General features: G+C 58.9%; 1 protein-coding gene and 1 long non-coding RNA gene across 2 annotated transcripts in view; both read left to right on the top strand.

The window, feature by feature from the left end:
• vps51 (VPS51 subunit of GARP complex) overlaps nucleotides 1–17,144 on the top strand; it is a 17,469-nt gene extending 325 nt beyond the window's left edge. Inside the window, 10 exon segments of the mRNA XM_072489423.1 lie at nucleotides 127–243; nucleotides 246–272; nucleotides 2,063–2,260; nucleotides 2,263–2,281; nucleotides 3,607–4,372; nucleotides 5,492–5,704; nucleotides 10,923–11,141; nucleotides 14,120–14,241; nucleotides 15,131–15,218; nucleotides 16,360–17,144. Of these exon segments, the coding sequence (XP_072345524.1) occupies nucleotides 127–243; nucleotides 246–272; nucleotides 2,063–2,260; nucleotides 2,263–2,281; nucleotides 3,607–4,372; nucleotides 5,492–5,704; nucleotides 10,923–11,141; nucleotides 14,120–14,241; nucleotides 15,131–15,218; nucleotides 16,360–16,620 (2,030 nt within the window). The 3' untranslated portion in view covers nucleotides 16,621–17,144.
• The window catches only part of LOC140399944 (uncharacterized), a 220,487-nt gene that overhangs the window by 88,364 nt on the left and 114,598 nt on the right, over nucleotides 1–17,525 (top strand). The window lies entirely within an intron of this gene.

Here is a 17,525-nt window from a genome sequence, read left to right as displayed (position 1 = left end):
TAGGGGGTCGGGTGGGGAGTGGGCCGAGGTTAGGGTGCTCTATGATCGGGGTTATCGCTGTGGGGCCCCCCCCCCTTGCTGTCGAGCCGGCTGTGACCGCCTAACCCGCCAATGTCCTCTCTGCAGACACCATCAGAAAGATGAAGAACGACTTCAAGAAGATGGAGGACGAAATGGATTGTCTGGCGACCAACATGGCGGCCATCACGGAGTTCAGCGCCCGCATCAGTAACACCCTCCAGGACAGCACCAGCAGATCACCAAGCTCTCGGGTACGCAGTCACCGCCGGGCGGCGCTCGTTTCCTCACCCCAGCTGCTCGGCTGGACTCTTCCGTTTTGCTTGCAACGTCCAATCACGAGAGACGTTGCAGCCCGAGGCCATTCTGCCCCTCGTGTTTCTGCCGCCACTCCGAGAGAGCTGCTCACGTTGCCTGCAATTGCTTTCTTTTCAGCTGGCTATATAGTGACATTAGATTATTTGTTTGATGTACATCTTTCAATTCTCTTCCCGTATCTACTGTAAGGCAGACTTTGTCCGTTTACATAGCTACTAATTCCTGGAATAGGTCGCTAGTCTGTCGCCCGGGGGCGGGGGGGGGGCGGCATTCCACACCAAGATGGCCGACCGGGAGCCTCTCCCGCTCTTACCGTCAGCCACTGGCGAGTTTGGAAGGATTGCGCAGGTTGACGCACTCGAAACTGTTTGGCTGCATTAGGAACGCACCTTCCTTGGCCCTTGAGTTCTGGGATGGGACTGGAACCTGCCCCCCCCCCCCCTAACGAAAACCTTTCCTTGTCACTCGAGAATCTATCCACCTTGACCTTAAAACCATTCACAGTCTCCGCTTCCGCCGCCTCTCGAGGAAGAGAGTTCCAGAGACTCCCCCCCCCGAGAGAAAACATTCCTCCCCCGTTTCTGTTTTAAAACGGGCGCCCCCGTATTTTAAGCGGTGACCCACCCCCCCGCACCTCGTTGTAGATTCTCCCACAAGAGGAAACGTCCTCTCCACATCCCACCCTGTCAAGGCTCCCCCCCCCCCCCCCCCCCCCCCCCCCCCCCCCACCCTCAGGATCTGAAAGGTTTCGATCGAGTTGCCTCTTAACTCCTCTAAACTCCAGCGGATTCAAAACCTAACCTGGCCCATGAATCGCAAAAAAAAGTTGGTATCCAGATGCAGCAAGTAATTCGGAAGGCAAAAGGAATGTTGGCCTTTATCGCAAGGGGAATCGAATATAAAAGTAGGGAGGTTTATGTTGCAGTTGTACTGGGTGTTGTTGCGACCACATCCCGGAGTACTGTGCACAGTTGTGCTCTCCTTAGTCAAGAAAGGACATAATTGGGGTGGCGCGCTTCAGAGAAGGTTGACTCGACTGATACCTGGATGAAGGGGTTGCCTCACCAGTCCAAAGGTGTGCAGGTTAGGTGGATTGACCACGCTAAAGTTGCCCCTTGGTGTCCAAAAGGTGAGCAGATTAGGAGGGGTCACGGGGATGTTGGGGGGGGGGGCCTAGGTTATGGAGCTCCTTTGGAGGGTCGGTGCAGACGCGATGGGCTGAATGGCCGCCTCCTGCACTGTAGGGATTCTGTGGTTCCAATCTATGATTCTGTGACGGGCCGGGCCTGTGCCCATTGGGGTTTAGAAGACTGAGGCGCGATCTCGCTGTAGCGCAAAAGATTCTGAGCGGGTTTGACGGGGTGGATGCTGAAAGGATGTTACCCTCCTCGTGGGAGAGGCTAGAACCAGGGGGCCACGGTTTAAACATATTGGGGGGGGGGGGGGGGGGTCATTTACGATGTGGAAGTGGGTGCTTCACCATTCAATAAGATCATGGCCTATCTGATTGTGGCCTCGATTTCCCCATTTCTTCCTCCCCGATTTGAAGAGAAAGCAGTTACAGGTCAGCAGGGGCGAGGTAGTCGGAACGAGTTGAGTCACGCAGGCGGGGGGGGGGGGGGGGGGGGGGGGGCGGCAACGAGGCGATGGGCTGAACGGCCGCCTCTTTCACGTTGCGGCAATTCTACCCCGTCCTGCGTCCTCACCTGCACCTTTCTGGTTCCAGGGGTGCACACGCTGTTGCGGAAGCTCCAGTTCCTGTTCGAGCTGCCGGCCCGGCTGAACAAGTGCATCGAGCTGGAGGCGTTCGGGCAGGCGGTGCGCTATTACAGCAAGGCCCGCTCGGTGCTGCATCAGTACCAACACATGCCATCCTTCCAGGGCATCCAGAACGACTGCCAGAAGATCATGTCGGACCTCGCGCAGAACTCCGGGAGAAGTTCAGGTACGGCGCACTGCGCTGCCTCTCTCTCTCCGTCCTCCTCCCCCTCCTCCTCCGCCTCCCTGCACTCTGAGCTCACGCCTTTTGTGTTGAACTGTGATTAAAGCCACTGACTCTCAAACCCCCCCCCCGTACAATCACAGACAAATAGAGCACTGAACGTGGTCACTTTGCCCGTCAAGCCGACGCTGACTGCCTCCTCCCGCCGCCGAGCGGTCCCACCTTTCTTCGCCCCCTCCCCAAATCCCTGCGATCCTCTTCCCCTTTCGAGTGTTCATCCTTTACGGTCAGCCCTGCTGCCTCGCGGCCGCCGAGGTCCCGGGTTCGTCCCCGGCTCTGGGTCACTGTCCGTGTGGAGCTTGCACATTCTCCCCCCGTGTCTGCGTGGGTTTCATAGAATTTACAGCGCAGAAGGAGGCCATTCGGCCCATCGAGTCTGCACCGGCTCTTGGAAAGAGCACCCTACCCGAGCCCCGCCCCCCCCCCCCCCTATTCCCCATAACCCAGTAACCCAACCCAACACGAAGGGCAATTTTGGACACTTAAGGGCAATTTATCACGGCCAATCCACCTAACCTGCACATCTTTGGACACTAAGGGACAATTTAGCACGGCCAATCCACCTAACCTGCACATCTGTGGACACTAAGGGACAATTTAGCACGGCCAATCCACCTAACCTGCACATCTTTGGACACTAAGGGGCAATTTAGCACGGCCAATCCACCTAACCTGCACATCTTTGGACACTAAGGGACAATTTAGCACGGCCAATCCACCTAACCTGCACATCTTTGGACACTAAGGGGCAATTTAGCACGGCCAATCCACCTAACCTGCACATCTTTGGACACTAAGGGACAATTTAGCACGGCCAATCCACCCAACCTGCACATCTTTGGACACTAAGGGGCAATTTATCATGGCCAATCCACCTAACCTGCACATCTTTGGACTGTGGGAGGAAACCGGGGCACCCGGAGGACACCCACGCAGACACGGGGAGGACGTGCAGACTCCGCACAGACAGTGACCCGAGCCCGGGAATCGAACCTGGGACTCTGGAGCTGTGAAGCAATTGTGCTAACCACTATGCCACCGTGCTGCCCACTGACCCAAAGATGTGCAGGCTAGGTGGATTGGCCGCGCTAAATTCCCCCTTAATTCAAAAAAAAAGAATTGGGTACTCAAATCTTTTTTTAAAATGTCCTCATTCTTTAGACCGCTACAATTGAATTGACCTCTTCCACCCTCTTGGCGTCCTTGGTGGTGGTGGGGGGGGGGGGGTTTGTTCCCGTTAACCGGGATCTGTTTTTCTCCTGACGCAGGGACGCGGGCTCGAGCGCCAAGGAGCTGGCCGAGTGTGTGGAGCTCTTGCTGCAGCTGGACGAGCCGGCGGAGGAGCTGTGCGACGAATTCCTGGCGCACGCCCAGTCCAGGCTGGCGGAGGACTTGTCGGCGCTGGAGGCCGAGCTGGGCCAGCCCGGGCCGGGGCCGAGCCCCCCCGCCGGCCCCCTCTCCGACATCCTGGAGTTCACCGACAAGGGCTGCAACGGCTTCGTCAGCAACACGTGCCTGGTGATCGCCTCGTACCAGGACCTGTTTGTCCACCGGCCGCCGGCCGGCGGCCGGGACGTGGCGCTGATGGCCGGCGCCAAGTTGGTGGAGTTTGTCGACCGGCTGATGGGCCGCTACTTCGCCCTGGTGGAGCGGCGGATCCGGGCGGAGAAGGGGGTGGGTGACAACTCGCTGCTGGTCCGGGGGCTCGACCGCTTCCACCGCCGGCTGCAGGCCGTCATCAAGCTGCTGCCCGCCTCCAACATCGGCGCCGAGGGGACGGAGATCTTGGTGCGCGCCGCCAAGGAGCGCATCCGCCAGTACCTGCAGGCGCTGCAGAGCTTCTACGCCGACTGTCTGACCGACGTGCGGCAGTCGCTGGCGGCCCCCCGGCTCCTGGGCAAAGATGGCGCCAACCTGGCCGAGCTCCTGGGCACCATCTCGGCCTCCATCCTCAACCAGATCAAGTCGGTCCTGGCCTACGTCCATCTGTTCACCGCCAAGGATATCACCTTCTCGAACAAGCCCTACTTCAAGGTGACCGAGCCTGGAGTGGCGGTGACGGGGAAAGGCTGGGGGTGCGGGGGGGCCTAGGCTTGGGGTGGGGGGGGGCTTTTTCAGAGGGGCGGTGCAGACCCGACGGGGCCCAATGGCCTCCTCCTGCACTCTGTAGGGGTTCTCGGCACCTCTGGGCGGTGGGGGGGGGGGGGGGGGGAAGAGAAAAGATCAGCCGTAATCCCTGGTGCCTGTCCAGTGAACTCTGCTGATTCGGGGCAGGGGGGGACGACTTGCACCTAGATAGCACCTTTCACAACCCCCTGATGTCCCAAAGCTCTCCAGCCGCTGACCGTTGCCCGATCGGAAACGCCAGGAGCCCATTTGGGGAAAGCAAGCTCCCGCAAACAGCGGTTCGATGGTGACTGGATAAGCTGGTTTGCTAATAGTCATTCGGTCGTGCAGAACACTGAGTATTGCTGAAAAGGACAGGTGCTGTCAAAGCTTTTCACCTTGCACGCACCATAATTTGCAACACTGCCACATTGTAACGGGAGCAACAACTTGTACTGCACGAGGAGAGAGCGCCGATTGGTTGGCACGTGGACCCGGGCCGACCTGTTGCCATGGCGACTGCGCGAGTTAACTGATAGGTGACGGTAATAAGTAACTCACTTATCAATTGGCTGGTGCATGCTCCATGACGACGCCCTTACAAATCAGTCTTGCTAACTCATCACCGCTCTTCTTGCGTGATATGAATTGTTTCTGTTACAGTTTAGCAGCGTTGCTCATTATCCTGATGAGTGCTAGATGAAAAGCTTCGACATCGTGCGTCTTTTTTTCAGTGACGCTAATTTACTGATTTTGGCCAAGATAAATATTGCCCCCCCCCCCCCCACCACAGACACTGGGGCGAACGTGGGGCCCCCTGCTCTTTTTTTCTTTCCACTGCGGGATGAGAGATCTTTAACAGCACGGTAGCACAGTGGTTAACAATGTTGCTTCACCGCACCAGGGACCTGGGTTCGATTCCCGGCTTGGGTCACTTCTGCGTGGGCTTCCAAACCGGAGTCTGGCGACGAGGGGATTTTCACAGTGCAGTGTTAATGTAAGCCTACTTGTGACGCTAATAAAGATTATTATTATTATTATCCGCAGGGGGAGTTCTGCAGCCAGGGCGTCCGTGAGGGGCTCATTGTCAGCTTCATCAAGTATATCTGCCACACGGCTCGCCAGTTCTGCGAGACGGCGGGCGAGAAAGGTGCCACACCGCCCGGCTTGCTCCTGCTGCTGTCCCGCCTCTGCCTTGACTACGAGAATTCCACGATCAGCTACATTCTGACCCTGACGGACGAGCAGTTCCTGGGCCAGGTGAGTGACTTCCTGTACATGGGTCAGGTGAGCGACTCCCCTGCACCTGGGCCAGGCGAGCGACTCCCCTGCACCTGGGCCAGGCGAGCGACTCCCCTGTACCTGGGCCGGGCGAGCGACTCCCCTGTACCTGGCCGGGCGAGCGACTCCCCTGTACCTGGGCCAGGCGAGCGACTCCCCTGTACCTGGCCGGGCGAGCGACTCCCCTGTACCTGGGCCAGGCGAGCGACTCCCCTGTACCTGGGCCAGGCGAGCGACTCCCCTGTACCTGGGCCAGGTGAGCTACTGCCCTGTACCTGGGCCAGGCGAGCGACTCCCCTGTACCTGGCCGGGCGAGTGACTCCCCTGTACCTGGGCCAGGCGAGCGACTCCCCTGTACCTGGGCCAGGCGAGCAACTCCCCTGTACCTGGGCCAGGTGAGCTACTCCCCTGTACCTGGGCCAGGCGAGCGACTCCCCTGTACCTGGCCGGGCGAGCGACTCCCCTGTACCTGGGCCAGGCGAGCGACTCCCCTGTACCTGGGCCAGGCGAGCTACTCCCCTGTACCTGGGCCGGGCGAGCGACTCCCCTGTACCTGGGCCGGGCGAGCGACTCCCCTGTACCTGGGCCAGGCGAGCTACTCCCCTGTACCTGGGCCAGGCGAGCGACTCCCCTGTACCTGGGCCGGGCGAGCGACTCCCCTGTACCTGGGCCGGGCGAGCGACTCCCCGGTACCTGGGCCGGGCGAGCGACTCCCCTGTACCTGGGCCGGGCGAGCGACTCCCCTGTACCTGGGCCAGGCGAGCGACTCCCCTGTACCTGGCCGGGCGAGCGACTCCCCTGTACCTGGGCCAGGCGAGCGACTCCCCTGTACCTGGGCCAGGTGAGCGACTCCCCTGTACCTGGGCCAGGTGAGCGACTCCCCTGTACCTGGGCCAGGCGAGCAACTCCCCTGTACCTGGGCCAGGTGAGCTACTCCCCTGTACCTGGGCCAGGCGAGCGACTCCCCTGTACCTGGCCGGGCGAGCGACTCCCCTGTACCTGGGCCAGGCGAGCGACTCCCCTGTACCTGGCCGGGCGAGCGACTCCCCTGTACCTGGGCCAGGCGAGCGACTCCCCTGTACCTGGGCCAGGCGAGCGACTCCCCTGTACCTGGGCCGGGCGAGCGACTCCCCTGTACCTGGGCCGGGCGAGCGACTCCCCTGTACCTGGGCCAGGCGAGCTACTCCCCTGTACCTGGGCCAGGCGAGCGACTCCCCTGTACCTGGGCCGGGCGAGCGACTCCCCTGTACCTGGGCCGGGCGAGCGACTCCCCGGTACCTGGGCCGGGCGAGCGACTCCCCTGTACCTGGGCCGGGCGAGCGACTCCCCTGTACCTGGGCCAGGCGAGCGACTCCCCTGTACCTGGGCCAGGCGAGCGACTCCCCTGTACCTGGCCGGGCGAGCGACTCCCCTGTACCTGGGCCAGGCGAGCGACTCCCCTGTACCTGGGCCAGGTGAGCGACTCCCCTGTACCTGGGCCAGGTGAGCGACTCCCCTGTACCTGGGCCAGGCGATCGACTCCCCTGTACCTGGGCCAGGCGATCGACTCCCCTGTACCTTTGCCAGGTGAGCGACTCCCTGTACCTTTGCCAGGCGAGCGACTCCCCTGTACCTGGGCCGGGCGAGCGACTCCCCTGTACCTGGGCCAGGCGAGCGACTCCCCTGTACCTGGCCGGGCGATCGACTCCCCTGTACCTTTGCCAGGTGAGCGACTCCCTGTACCTTTGCCAGGCGAGCGACTCCCCTGTACCTGGGCCAGGCGAGCGACTCCCCTGTACCTGGGCCAGGTGAGCGACTCCCCTGTACCTGGGCCGGGCGAGCGACTCCCCTGTACCTGGGCCAGGTGAGAGACTCCCCTGTACCTGGGCCAGGCGAGCGACTCCCCTGTACCTGGGCCAGGCGAGCGACTCCCCTGTACCTGGGCCAGGCGAGCGACTCCCCTGTACCTGGGCCAGGCGAGCGACTCCCCTGTACCTGGGCCAGGCGAGCGACTCCCCTGTACCTGGGCCAGGCGAGCGACTCCCCTGTACCTGGGCCAGGCGAGCGACTCCCCTGTACCTGGGCCAGGCGAGCGACTCCCCTGTCCCTGGGCCAGGCGAGCGACTCCCCTGTCCCTGGGCCAGGCGAGCGACTCCCCTGTCCCTGGGCCAGGCGAGCGACTCCCCTGTACCTGGGCCTGGCGAGCGACTCCCCTGTACCTGGGCCGGGCGAGCGACTCCCCTGTACCTGGGCCGGGCGAGCGACTCCCCTGTACCTGGGCCGGGCGAGCGACTCCCCTGTACCTGGGCCGGGCGAGCGACTCCCCTGTACCTGGGCCGGGCGAGCGACTCCCCTGTACCTGGGCCGGGCGAGCGACTCCCCTGTACCTGGGCCGGGCGAGCGACTCCCCTGTACCTGGGCCGGGCGAGCGACTCCCCTGTACCTGGGCCGGGCGAGCGACTCCCCTGTACCTGGGCCGGGCGAGCGACTCCCCTGTACCTGGGCCGGGCGAGCGACTCCCCTGTACCTGGGCCGGGCGAGCGACTCCCCTGTACCTGGGCCGGGCGAGCGACTCCCCTGTACCTGGGCCGGGCGAGCGACTCCCCTGTACCTGGGCCGGGCGAGCGACTCCCCTGTACCTGGGCCGGGCGAGCGACTCCCCTGTACCTGGGCCGGGCGAGCGACTCCCCTGTACCTGGGCCGGGCGAGCGACTCCCCTGTACCTGGGCCGGGCGAGCGACTCCCCTGTACCTGGGCCGGGCGAGCGACTCCCCTGTACCTGGGCCGGGCGAGCGACTGCCTGTACCTTCAGCCCCGACAGCCGATTCCAAACCGTTGGCAGCAGTGCATCGCGACGCACCGCTGTCGATAAGCATAGGGAGGCCGGGGAACTAACACCATGTTAGCTGCAGGAAAGGAAGATTAAACCGAAGGAATCCCTAATCACCTTGATCAGTAAATACGCCATCCACTTGTAGCGCAGACCTGGGGTAGGAGAAAGAGAAGATGTTGTTGCAATCTCCATAGAAGCCGGCGACGTTTTGAGAGATATGAATTATCCGGCGACCAGTGGGAAGGAATGTACAGCATATTTTCCAGTTTTAAGACTTTCACTGTAACAAACAAACTAAAGTCAACGTTGCTTGACGGGCGAGTGTCAAACTACAGAAAAGATACTTCTGCAATAACTGATTAACGTGACCGAGATACCTTGTGACCTGTTGATATGTCACGCCGTGCTCTCATCGGCTATGTAGCCTTGTAGATGCACCATCGTACCCCTCCCAATGTTTTCACCAGGCTCCTGTATTCCTGCCATGTCCGGGCGACTCCTCCGGCGTCCACTGCAAGCCGGCTCCTCCCAGTTTCCTGAGTATTCCCGAGCAGACTTCCAGCGGCACGGCACTTCTTGCCGACTCCTTCGTCCTTGCTCTCGACGAGATGGGTCTCTTCGAGCGGAGAGCCATTTCCCACCAGCATCCTGCTTGGTGGCTGGCGCAGCACCGGTCTCTTATCTCCTGCTTCGCTCAGCGGCAGCTGTTCCCGTGCCCCCCCCCCCCCCCCCTGGGCAGAATTACTGCGACCTGCATCCCCCATTCGGGACATTTGTTTTCCCCTTCAATCGAAAATAAATATTTGTAAACTTAACCGCCCGTAACATTCAGCAGAGCAGCAACTTCTGAGGCACAGCCACGAGGGCGTCCCAATGCCCTTGCCTGCCGATTAAGTATTGACGTTTCGCCACTTGTAAAGAGGTAAATGTGGCAGCCAATTGGAACCGTACAACACTTACCGTGCAAGAGGCCGCCATTTGGCCCATCGAGTCTGCACCAACCCTCTGAAAGAGCACCCGACCTCGGCCCACTCGCCCTGCCCTATCCGCACCTCGCAGCTGACTGGGGGCAGTGTAGAGGGAGCTTTACTCTGTATCTAACCCCGTGCTGTACCTGTCCTGGGAGTGTTTGATGGGGACAGTGTAGAGGGAGCTTTACTCTGTATCTAACCCCGTGCTGTACCTGTCCTGGGAGTGTTTGATGGGGATGGTGTAGAGGGATCTTTACTCTGTATCTAACCCCGTGCTGTACCTGTCCTGGGAGTGTTTGATGGGGACAGTGTAGAGGGAGTTTTACTCTGTATCCAACCCCGTGCTGTAACTGTCCTGGGAGTGTTTGATGGGGACAGTGTAGAGGGAGCTTTACTCTGTCTCTAACCCCAGGCTGTACCTGTCCTGGGCGTGTGTGATGGGGACAGTGTAGAGGGAGCTTTACTCTGTATCCAACCCCGTGCTGTACCTGTCCTGGGAGTGTTTGATGGGGACAGTGTAGAGGGAGCTTTACTCTGTATCTAATCCCGTGCTGTCCCTGTCCTGGGAGTGTTTGATGAGGACAGTGTAGAGGAAGCTTTACTCTGTCTCTAACCCCAGGCTGTACCTGTCCTGGGCGTGTGTGATGGGGACAGTGTAGAGGGAGCTTTACTCTGTATCTAACCCCGTGCTGTACCTGTCCTGGGTGTGTTTGATGGGGACAGTGTAGAGGGAGCTTTACTCTGTATCTAACCCCGTGCTGTACCTGTCCTGGGAGTGTTTGATGGGGACAGTGTAGAGGGAGCTTTACTCTGTATCTAACCCCGTGCTGTACCTGTCCTGGGTGTGTTTGATGGGGACAGTGTAGAGGGATCTTTACTCTGTCTCTAACCCCAGGCTGTACCTGTCCTGGGAGTGTTTGATGGGGACAGTGTAGAGGGAGGTTTACTCTGTATCTAACCCCGTGCTGTACCTGTCCTGGGAGTGTTTGATGGGGACAGTGTAGTGGGAGCTTTACTCTGTATCTAACACCATGCTGTACCTGTCCTGGGAGTGTTTGATGGGGACAGTGTAGAGAGAGCTTTACTCTGTATCTAACCCCGTGCTGTCCCTGTCCTGGGAGTGTTTGATGAGGACAGTGTCGAGGGAGCTTTACTCTGTATCTAACCCCGTGCTGTACCTGTCCTGGGAGTGTTTGATGGGGACAGTTCAGAGGGAGCTTTACTCTGTATCTAACCCCGTGCTGTACCTGTCCTGGGAGTGTTTGATGGGGACAGTGTAGAGGGAGCTTTACTCTGTATCTAACCCCGTGCTGTCCCTGTCCTGGGAGTGTTTGATGAGGACGGCATCGCCTGCAGCGTGCTGCTTGCCCCTTATTTGATCTTCCCTGCCTCATCCCCTCCCTTTCGTTCCCAGGACCACTCCCCAGTGACACTGGTCACCGTGCTGTGCGCTGATGCCCGGGAGGCGGCCCAGAAGTTGCTTAATCATTACGTGAAGGTGCAGGGCCTGAACGTGTCCCAGATGCTGCGGAAGAGTGTGGAGACCCGCAACTGGATCAACACCATTGAACCGCGCAACGTGCGGGCCGTGATGAAGAGGGTGGTGGAGGACATCACCTCCATCGATGTGCAGGTAAGGAGGCGCATCTTTGGACACTAAGGGAGAAATTAGCACGGCCAATCCACCTAACCTGCACATCTTTGGACACTAAGGGACAATTTAGCAGGCCAATCCACCTAACCTGCACATCTTTGGATACTAAGGGGCAATTTAGCGCGGCCAATCCACCCAACCTGCACAACTTTGGACACTAAGGGGCAATTTAGCACGGCCAATCCACCTAACCTGCACATCTTTGGACACTAAGGGGCAATTTAGCGCGGCCAATCCACCTAACCTGCACATCTTTGGACACTAAGGGGCAATTTAGCACGGCCAATCCACCTAACCTGCACATCTTTGGACACGAAGGGACAATTTAGCACGGCCAATCCACCTAACCTACACATCTTTGGACAGCAAGGGGCAATTTAGCACGGCCAATCCACCCAACCTGCACATCTTTGGACACTAAGGGGCAATTTAGCACGGCCAATCCACCCAACCTGCACATCTTTGGACACTAAGGGACAATTTAGCACGGCCAATCCACCTAACCTGCACATCTTTGGACTGCGGAAGGAAACCGGAGCACCCGGTGGAAACCCACGCAGACATAGGGCGACCGTGCAAACTCCACACGACAGTGGCACGAGGCCGGAATATAACCTGGGTCCCCGGCGTCGTAAGGCAGCGGAGCTAACCAGTGTGCCACCGTGTTTGTCTAACTTTCACTGAAAATGAAGCTCCCTGTTCAAGTCATCATGGTACAGATAGTGCTTATTCTCCAAATTAAGTCTGCATGCCTGCTCCTGATCACTGTCCAGTGATCCCTGGGTTAGAGAGAGAGAGGGTAAATCAGCCAGGGTTCCTGCTCCTGATCACTGTCCAGTGATCCCTGGGTTAGAGAGAGAGGGGAAATCAGCCAGGGTTCCTGCTCCTGATCACTGTCCAGTGATCCCTGGGTTAGAGTGAGAGAGGGGAAATCAGCCAGGGTTCCTGCTCCTGATCACTGTCCAGTGATCCCTGGGTTAGAGAGAGAGGGGGGGGGGAAATCAGCCAGGGTTCCTGCTCCTGATCACTGTCCAGTGATCCCTGGGTTAGAGAGAGAGAGAGGAGAAATCATCCAGGGTTCCTGCTCCTGATCAAGTCCAGTGATCCCTGGGTTAGAGAGAGAGAGGGGGGGAGGCGGGGGGAATCAGCCAGGGTTCCTGCTCCTGATCACTGTCCAGTGATCCCTGGGTTAGAGAGAGAGAGGGTAAATCAGCCAGGGTTCCTGCTCCTGATCACTGTCCAGTGATCCCTGGGTTAGAGAGAGAGAGGGGAAATCAGCCAGCGTTCCTGCTCCTGATCACTGTCCAGTGATCCCTGGGTTAGAGAGAGAGAGGGGAAATCAGCCAGGGTTCCTGCTCCTGATCACTGTCCAGTGATCCCTGGGTTAGAGAGAGAGAAGGGAAATCAGCCAGGGTTCCTGCTCCTGATCACTGTCCAGTGATCCCTGGGTTAGAGAGAGAGGGGGGGGGAAATCAGCCAGGGTTCCTGCTCCTGATCACTGTCCAGTGATCCCTGGGTTAGAGAGAGAGAGGGGAAATCAGCCAGGGTTCCTGCTCCTGATCACTGTCCAGTGATCCCTGGGTTAGAGAGAGAGTAAATCAGCCAGGGTTCCTGCTCCTGATCACTGTCCAGTGATCCCTGGGTTAGAGAGAGAGAGGGGAAATCAGCCAGGGTTCCTGCCCCTGATCACTGTCCAGTGATCCCTGGGTTAGAGAGAGAGAGGGGAAATCAGCCAGGGTTCCTGCTCCAGATCACTCCAGTGATCCCTGGGTTAGAGAGAGAGAGGGGAAATCAGCCAGGGTTCCTGCTCCTGATCACTGTCCAGTGATCCCTGGGTTAGAGAGAGAGGGGGGGGGAAATCAGCCAGGGTTCCTGCTCCTGATCACTGTCCAGTGATCCCTGGATTAGAGAGAGAGAGAGGGGAAATCAGCCAGGGTTCCTGCTCCTGATCACTGTCCAGTGATCCCTGGGTTAGAGAGAGAGCGGGGAAATCAGCCAGGGTTCCTTCTCCTGATCACTATCCAGTGATCCCTGGGTTAGAGAGAGAGGGGGGGGAAATCAGCCAGGGTTCCTGCTCCTGATCACTGTCCAGTGATCCCTGGGTTAGAGAGAGAGAGGGGAAATCAGCCAGGGTTCCTGCTCCTGATCACTGTCCAGTGATCCCTGGGTTAGAGGGAGAGAAGGGAATTCAGCCAGGGTTCCTGCTCCTGATCACTGTCCAGTGATCCCTGGGTTAGAGAGAGAGAAGGGAAATCAGCCAGGGTTCCTGCTCCTGATCACTGTCCAGTGATCCCTGGGTTAGAGAGAGAGAAGGGAATTCAGCCAGGGTTCCTGCTCCTGATCACTGTCCAGTGATCCCTGGGTTAGAGAGAGAGAAGGGAAATCAGCCAGGGTTCCTGCTCTTGATCACTGTCCAGTGATCCCTGGGTTAGAGAGAGGGGGGGGGGAAATCAGCCAGGGTTCCTGCTCCTGATCACTGTCCAGTGATCCCTGGGTTAGAGAGAGAGAGGGGAAATCAGCCAGGGTTCCTGCTCCTGATCACCCCAGTGATCCCTGGGTTAGAGAGAGAGAGGAAATCAGCCAGGGTTCCTGCTCCTGATCACTGTCCAGTGATCCCTGGGTTAGAGAGAGAGAGGGGGGAAATCAGCCAGGGTTCCTGCTCCTGATCACTGTCCAGTGATCCCTGGGTTAGAGAGAGAGAGGGGAAATCAGCCAGGGTTCCTGCTCCTGATCACTGTCAGGTGACCCTTGAGTGCGAGGCAGGGGAAAATCATTCAGGGTTCCTGATCGCTGTCCAGTGTTCCGCTGTCGAAGACGCGCAGACTTTAGACCTGAACAGAGTTGAACTTGGCTGTGCTGTCCCCTCGCCCAGCGGCCTGTTGAGTTTGGGGCGTTGGGGACTCGAGCGTTTGGCCCTAAAGCCCAGCCTTCACTCTGATGTTTCCTGTCTTGGGCAGGTTGGTTTACTGTACGAAGAAGGCGTGAGGAAGGCGCACAGCAGTGACTCGAGCAAGCGGACCTTCTCGGTGTACAGCAGCTCACGACAGCAGGCACGCTACGCTCCGAGCTACACACCCAGGTGAACCGAGAGTTTGGCATTGAGGGAGTGGAATGAAGGTTCACCAGACTTGTTCCGTGCGGGCATGGCAGGGACTGTCTTGTGAAGAGAAATTTGGGCAAACTGGGGCATGTATTCTCTGGGGTTTCAAAGAACGAGAGGTGATTATGTTGAATTCTACCAAATAGTTTGTTGGAATGGACAGGGGTAGGTGGGGATAATGTTTCTCCCTATGGTCGGTGAGTCTAGAACCAGGGGGCGCAATTTAAAAATTTAGCGAGAGGCCACTTGGGACTGAGATGAGGAGAAATTTATTTTAAAGCCTTTATTTTTACAGTCTTTATCAGTGTCACAAGTAGGCTTACATTAACACTGCAATGAAGTTACTGTGAAAATCCCCTCGTCGCCACATTCCGGCGGCTGTTCGGGGACACGGAGGGAGAATTCAGAATGTCCGATTCACCCAACGAGCACGTCTTTCGGGACTTGTGGGAGGAAACCCACGCAGACACGGGGGAGAACGTGCAGACTCCGCACAGGCGGTGACCCAGTGGGGAATCGAACCCGAGTCCCTGGCGCTGTGAAGTAACCACTGTGCTACCATGCCGGGCAGCGGGTTGTGAACCTTTGGAATTCCCGACCCGAGAGGGCTGTGGAATCTCGTACGTGTGTGTCAAGACACTCGTGGATTGACAATAACGCCAAGGGTTATGGGGGACAGTGAGGGTGTAAGCGGCATTGACGTGTCCAATCGGCCACGATCGTGTTGAATAGCTGGACCCTCCCCAGAATCTACGCCGGACAAACCCCAGGTCAGAGATTTCTAGCCCCCTCGCTTGCGGTCCAGTCTCTTTCGCTGCGAAGTTGTACGGCAGACACCTTAGCTTCTGTTAACTCTCTGTTCCTGCAGTGCTCCAATGGACACCAACCTGCTGAGTAACATTCAGAAACTCTTCTCCGAGCGGATAGACATCTTCAGCCCTGTCGAGTTCAACAAGGTGAGCCGCCTCCTATTCAAACGTCCCACAGAACCGTGGAATCCCTGCAGCGCGGAAGGAGGCCCCCCCCCTGGCTCATCGAGGCCCCCTGAAGGAGCACCCTGCCTAGACCCCCGTCCCCGGTCCCGTCCCGTCCTGTCCCCGTAGCCCCACCTAACCGCCACATCTTTGGACACTTGAGGCCGCACCGGATGTCGCGGTCCCCCTCGGTGTGTTAGCCTCCGCCTTCGAGACCTCTGGCGAGGCGCTTGGGCAGGCCCGTTCCTTCTCCTCGCAGCACCTGACTCGTGCCAAATCCCTGGCCTGCCCGTTCTCGGAGCGCCTCCCCTCGCTCGCGTTTCCCAGCCTCGTGTTTGAATCCCTCCGTGGGCCTTTTCCCCCCCTTTCCCTGCCCCCCCCCCCCCCCCCCCCCCGTGATCGATCTCCGACAGCCCTCCCGGGATCTCCGCGCCACTCCCAATTCCGGCCTCTTGGCTTTGATCGTCGCTACCACTGGCGGCCATTAAGGTCCGAGCGGCCTTGCCTCCAGTTGCCTGAGCTCCGGGATCCCCTCCCCGCCTTCCCCTGTCTCCTCCTTTTAAGACATACGAATTAGAGAGCAGGAGTCGGTGCCCCTTCGCCCTGCATGATTGTACACCGAGAGAGAGGGGGGGGCTCTTCGGCCCATTGAGTCCGTGCCGGCCATCACTGGCACCTAACTGCTTCGTCCCATTTCCCGCCACCTGGTCCTTGCGTCCCTTCAAGTCTGCGCCCCTTAAAACCGACCTCTTTGACCAAGCTCTTCACGGAATCAGAGAATCCCTGCAGTGCAGGCGTAGGCCATTCGGCCCACCTCGTCTGCACCGACCCTTCGGAAGATCACTCTGCCCATATCCACCCACCCGCCCACTCCACACCACCCTATCCCCATAACCTAACCTGCACACCCCGAGACTCTTAAGGGGCAATTTATCATGGCCTCCTTTGGTTACCTGTCCCCTAATATATCTCTCTGCGTGACACCCAGCCTTGGGGGTCGTTTGACGTGTGTTAAATATGTCGTGGGCGTGATGGGGGACGCTAATTGACGCCGGTTTCTGATGCTGGACCCCCTCCCCTCTTCCCTTCTCTTCTCTCCCCCCCCCCCCCCCCACCCCCGCAGGTCTCCGTCCTGACAGGAATCATCAAGATCAGCCTGAAGACGTTCCTGGAGTGCGTGCGGCTGCGCTCGTTCGGCCGCTACGGCTTGCAGCAGATCCAGGTGGACTGCCAGTACCTGCAGCTCTACCTGTGGCGCTTCGTCTCCGACGAGAACCTGGTCCACTTCCTGCTGGACGAGATCGTCGGCAGCACCGCGCACCGCTGCCTCGACCCCGTCACCATGGAGCAGAGCGTCATCGAGGTCATATGTGAGCGGGGCTGACCCCGGTCCGCCATTGGCGGGGGGGGGGGGGGTGGCAGAGGTTGCGGGTGGGGTGTTCCTGCGGGCACGTGAATGCACAGGCCGAGTCGAAACTCAGTCGGGGGATGGGTTGGAGCGAAGTTCGACTCCCCTCGGCGTTCCGAATTGAGAGCCATTCGGCCCTTGGAGCCTGCTCGGCCGTTCAGCGCCGACGCCAGCCTCGCTCCCTCGCCCCCTCTTCCCCCCCCCCCCCTTGGTGCTCGGCTGTCTGCGGATCTTGGGGCTTGAATCTATTCCACGGCTGAGGGAGGGCCCCGTGCCATCGTCTGTTGGAGATCGCCACCTAGTGTTTACCCTCCGTGGCCTCCGGGAATGTGGGTGTAGTTTGTATGTGAGCTGAGTTCTACCGTGACTCCAGCGTCTTGTAAATGTATCGGATGGTGCATATATGATTTGCATCTATTATATAATATAGATATCTGTATATTGTGTGGGAAAACGAGCATTAAATCGCAGGTTATTCAGAATAAAGCTATGCCTTCCGATCGCTGCTTGTTGGTAAATTTATGTTTTGATCATCTGGATGATGGTCAGAACCCCCATGGCCAAGACGGAAGGTTGGGTGTTTTAAGAAGACTGTCAGTACTGAGGGAGTGCTGCACTGTCAGAGGGTCAGTACTGAGGGAGTGCCGCACTGTCAGAGCGTCAGTACTGAGGGAGTGCCGCACTGTCAGAGGGTCAGTACTGAGGGAGTGCTGCAGTGTCAGAGGGTCAGTACTGAGGGAGTGCTGCACTGTCAGAGGGTCAGCACTGAGGGAGTGCTGCACTGTCAGAGGGTCAGTGCAGAGGGAGTGCTGCACTGTCAGAGGGTCAGTACTGAGGGAGTGCTGCACTGTCAGAGGGTCAGTACTGAGGGAGTGCCGCAC

Source organism: Scyliorhinus torazame, chromosome 24 (genome assembly GCF_047496885.1).
Source record: "Scyliorhinus torazame isolate Kashiwa2021f chromosome 24, sScyTor2.1, whole genome shotgun sequence".
Classification (NCBI taxonomy): Eukaryota; Metazoa; Chordata; class Chondrichthyes; order Carcharhiniformes; family Scyliorhinidae; genus Scyliorhinus; species Scyliorhinus torazame.
This window is presented reverse-complemented; position numbering and strand designations above follow the sequence as displayed.